Source organism: Acyrthosiphon pisum, chromosome A2, assembly GCF_005508785.2.
Source record: "Acyrthosiphon pisum isolate AL4f chromosome A2, pea_aphid_22Mar2018_4r6ur, whole genome shotgun sequence".
Classification (NCBI taxonomy): Eukaryota; Metazoa; Arthropoda; class Insecta; order Hemiptera; family Aphididae; genus Acyrthosiphon; species Acyrthosiphon pisum.
Window position 1 is genome coordinate 54,886,459 of NC_042495.1, and position 4,785 is coordinate 54,891,243.

A 4,785-nucleotide genomic window follows, 5' to 3' on the forward strand; every position below is an offset into this window, starting at 1 on the left:
GATAATTGCTCAGTTTACTAGAATATTTAATATGACAGAGTTAAGTGGTTTCTTCAGATTGACAATTTGCTATGAACTTTATTTTATTAAGTTTATTTGTTGTTAACCTTGTCTCTTGAGTTGTAATGCTTATTCAAATACCATATTATGATATTAATGATAAATTAAAGTTATATGATTAATTGTCAACAAATAATATAATGTAATTGTTTTTATTGATCTATAGTAATATGTGTCATGGACTGATAAATACATCTAACGTTAATATTAACATTGTTAATAATAACAAATTATATTGAAGTGTTAATAATTTGTTGTAATATACTCATATCTATTACTCTATAATTTTATTGGTTATATTATAATATAAATATTTTCCTAGGTATTGTAAATTGAAAGTAGAACATTTATAAAGTTATCAATTAGTTATTTGATTTTAGGTTGGTAATAGTTGAGTTTTTTATTGTTAGTTTTTATGCAAAAAGTTATGATATTTATGTCATAAATGAGACCCAAAGTTAATTTTTTTTGTAAAATTACAAAGTATCTCATAAAATGAATACTAACATAGTAATATTTTATTAATCGGTAATTCAATTAATAAAATTTAATTAAGATTAGTCATTAATGGCTGTTATTAAATGTATTAAATTCCAATAATGTTCTAATTGAGTCTGTTAGAGGGATCAAGGTATCAAATTATTAAATAGACTAAGATACCAACATAAATATCAAACCAATACATTCGCTGCGTAAAATGCCAATTGGCATCATTGTACATAGTTCGCATATGCTGAATGACGCCAATTGGTGTAACTTACCTTGTTATTAATTGTTACGATTAAACTTTTGATGTTTTGTCAGCTTCTTCTATAAGCATTGTTTCATAATCAAGTGAAAACTGTACACCGATATTTTAATTTTTCAATTTTTAGGAAATTTATCAGCGTCACAACAAGTATACAAAAATTTGATATGCAGTGAACGTGTTAAAATATATATATATATATAATATTATTCTTTTGAGTTTTATTTTGTATATAAAATATAAAATACATTTATTTCATTCAGGTTATATCCATTCATTATGAACGAAAAAAAAAAAGCAAGATTATACACTTGAGTATAAATGGTTAGAAAATGATTTGTCAAAATCATCAATGTTAACATCTGTAAGTCATGTGGACATGGACGACTATAGACGTATTCCACTTTACCCCACACTAGAAGATATAACCGATGGACCGCCTTCATTGTGTGCAAATCATGTTAATCGTCCATATAAAAATTGTGATGAATACTTAAATAACTTTTTTCGCCTCATGCGAGAAGATTTTGTTTCAGTAATTAGGGATACTTTAAAAAGTTACCAACGAGGATTAGATATACATACTATGTGGTACTATGCCAATGTGAAAATTGAACCAAAAAGAAATTCATCTGTAACAATGTTTTTTAGATTTGATACACCTAGTCATGCTAAGGCTTTAAACTATGAAGATAGTAAACGATTTAAAAATGGTGCTTTGTTGTTACTTTCAAAAGATACATTTATTACATTCAGCTTGGGAATTATAACTGATACATTTAGATTAAATAAAGGCATTGTTGGTGTTGATGTTGTTGATTTTGAAGAAGTAAATAAATGGATATCAATTGACTTATTAGAACCGCAGGTTTTTTACGAACCTTACAGATATGTTCTGGGAGTATTCCAAGACTTGTGTGAAACAAATTTCCCAATGAAGAATTATATTATTCATGGTCTAAAAGAAATATCCTATCCTAGTTATTTAGCAAGCAATTCTATTTACACTATTAATGGGATTACATTTGATATTCTTCAAAATGACCAATGGCCATCAGCTGAAATATTAAATATGGATATCAATCAATATGAAGCATTTAAAGGGGCTTTAACTAAAGAATTTGTTATGATACAAGGACCGCCTGGAACTGGTAAGACTTATATTGGATTAGAAATTTTGAAGATTATTATTGAAAATATGTACGATACAAACAAAATCAAGCATCCTATTATGGTTGTCTGTATGACAAATCATGCCTTAGATCAATTTCTTGAGGGTATATGGAAAATAACAAGAAATATTTCAAGATTTGGACGTGGTACTAAAAGTGATATTTTAGTGAACTATATTCCAAATATGAGTGTAGCTCGCAAGGATGAATGTGCTAACATATATGTGGATGCCAAACGAAATGTAAAAACTTCAATACAAAAGGAAAATGAGCATCTATATAATATTAAAGAAGTTGATCGAAATGAAGGTGTGGTTGATTTGTCTTTACTTATACAAGTACTTGACGAAAGTGGTTTTAATACATGGTTTCAAGATTCATATGATTTACTTGCGTGGTTATTACATGATATTTCTGCTGTTAATGGTATAAATCCCATAGACTTTATAAAAAAAGATAAATTACTTGCTTCTCAGTTATCAAAATCAAATAAAAATGAAGCAAAAAAAAAAGTATATTTTATAACTCTAAAAAGTATAAAATTGTATTGTACCCGAATTCAATGTCAATTAAATGATATGAGTCATAATCAAAAAGATGATGAAGTTCCTAAAAAGCAAGATTTAGAACATGCATTCAAAATAATGAAGACTGTAGAAGATTACTTAGTCAAACATTTAAAATTGTACAAGTCTAGATCTGAGAATTATAAAAACCAAAATAACCGTGATTTATTAGAAAAGAGAGATCGATGGTTATTGTATTATAATTGGGTTCGTTTGTACTTAACAAAAGAATATAATAGTATTGAAAAAATGAAAGATACTACTCGTCAATGTAGACGAGATATGAACAAGTTTAAATCAATTGGATTTTTGAAACCAGTTCAAAATAAATATGTGATTGGTATGACAACAACTGCCGCTGCTAAAAATAGATATTTGCTAAAAAATCTTAAATGCCCAATTGGTAAATATAATTTATGTTTAATTATATTAATTACATAAAAATGTTTCTTATACAATTATATTATGTATTCGTTAGTTATAATTGAAGAAGCAGCAGAGGTTCTAGAACCTCATATTGTGGCATCATTGTCTGAATATTGTGAACATGTTATTCTCATTGGTAAGGCATTCAATTTATGTTGTAAAAATAAAATATATTTTCTACATTTAGAACATTTATATTGATTCTTTAATCTATAAAGACTATCATATAATAATAGTTGTCTAAACTAAATTATTAACATTATTTATGTTTTTTGGTATATTGTAAGATGATAATTGACCATTTTTATTTATATAGATTGAAGTGGTGTAAACCTAAATTATATATCTTATAAATATTAAAATTTCTAAAATATTGATCATTGAACTTTCAAAAATGATTATTTATTTGTATTTTATTAGGTGATCATAAACAATTGCGTCCTCAAACCGCTAATCGTATCATAGGCAAAAAATATCGACTTGACATTTCATTGTTTGAACGTATGGTAAATAATGAAATTCCATCATATGTATTAGCTGAACAACACCGTATGCGACCAGAAATTGCAGGCTTGGTTGCACCAACTATTTATCCATATTTAAGAAACCATGCATCTGTAATGGAACGGCCACATGTTAAAGGAGTTGGAATGGATATATTTTGCATAACTCACAATGTTCATGAAGAAAAAGTAGAATTCTCAAACTTAAATTTTAAAATAATTATTTAATGTGTTGATTTTATTAGAATTATGAGTTATCCAGTTTCGTAAATAGCGTTGAGGCAAACTATTTGGTTGCATTGGCAAATTATCTATTAAAGCAAGGATATTATCCAGAAGATGTAACTATTATGGCAATGTATAATGCTCAAGTCATATACATTACTAATGTAAAATTAAGTATACATATTATACGTTATTATCCATTTGTAATAATACCATTTTGTTTTAGTTGATTAATTCACCACCTTTTGAACATTTGGCAAACATTAGAGTTTCTTCAGTAGATGCCTATCAAGGTGAAGAAAATGAAATTGTTTTATTGTCATTAGTTCGTAGTAATAACAACAATAGTATTGGATTTTTGAAGACCAATAATAGAGTTTGTGTTGCGTTATCAAGAGCTAGATTGGGATTTTATATGGCTGGTGATTTGAAATTACTTGCTAGAGCCAGCAAATTGTGGAATAGTATTAAAACATACTTATGCAGTTTGAATGCATTGGGTAAGAATTTATCTGTTTCTGTATATTGTCATTAAACTATGTAACTATGTAACATTTTTATTTTTACGTTTGATATCTTATCTTGTTTAAGGTAATTGAGAACCTTTTTTCCCTGTTCTTGGCTCTTACATATTTTTTATTATGTTTTGCGGCTCACGACTTATTGTTGGCCATCCTAGATATACAATATGATAATAAATAGGTAATTACTTTTTGTGTTTATAATATAGGTCCAAAATTATTGTTGAAGTGTCAAATTCATAACAAAGTTATAGGAAGTGCATCAAGTGGTTTAGATTTTGAAAAATTTACTGGATGTCAATTAAAATGTAATGTTAAACTTTCTTGTGGACATTTATGTAAGGAATTATGTCATATTGAAGATAGTGGCCATTTAATGGTTAAGTGTTCTAATGTCTGTAATAGGTAAGAGTTTTTAATCATTGAGTACCTTATCAATAGTATTAAACGGCAATCTTTTATGTTTTGTTTAGGAAATGCCCTAGAGATCATCTATGCAGTAAAATGTGCCATGAAGAGTGTTCATGTCAAGAGATGATTAATGAAATTACCAATTGTGGGCAT

General features: G+C 27.2%; 1 protein-coding gene across 1 annotated transcript in view; it reads left to right on the plus strand.

The window, feature by feature from the left end:
* Positions 1-4,785, plus strand: part of LOC100168818 (NFX1-type zinc finger-containing protein 1) — a 6,749-nt gene that overhangs the window by 1,486 nt on the left and 478 nt on the right. The window contains exons 2-8 of the mRNA XM_029489957.1: positions 1,072-2,949; positions 3,025-3,108; positions 3,393-3,664; positions 3,721-3,864; positions 3,927-4,200; positions 4,431-4,626; positions 4,695-4,781. Of these exons, the coding sequence (XP_029345817.1) occupies positions 1,161-2,949; positions 3,025-3,108; positions 3,393-3,664; positions 3,721-3,864; positions 3,927-4,200; positions 4,431-4,626; positions 4,695-4,781 (2,846 nt within the window). The 5' untranslated portion in view covers positions 1,072-1,160. The remainder of the gene's footprint in view (positions 1-1,071; positions 2,950-3,024; positions 3,109-3,392; positions 3,665-3,720; positions 3,865-3,926; positions 4,201-4,430; positions 4,627-4,694; positions 4,782-4,785) is intronic.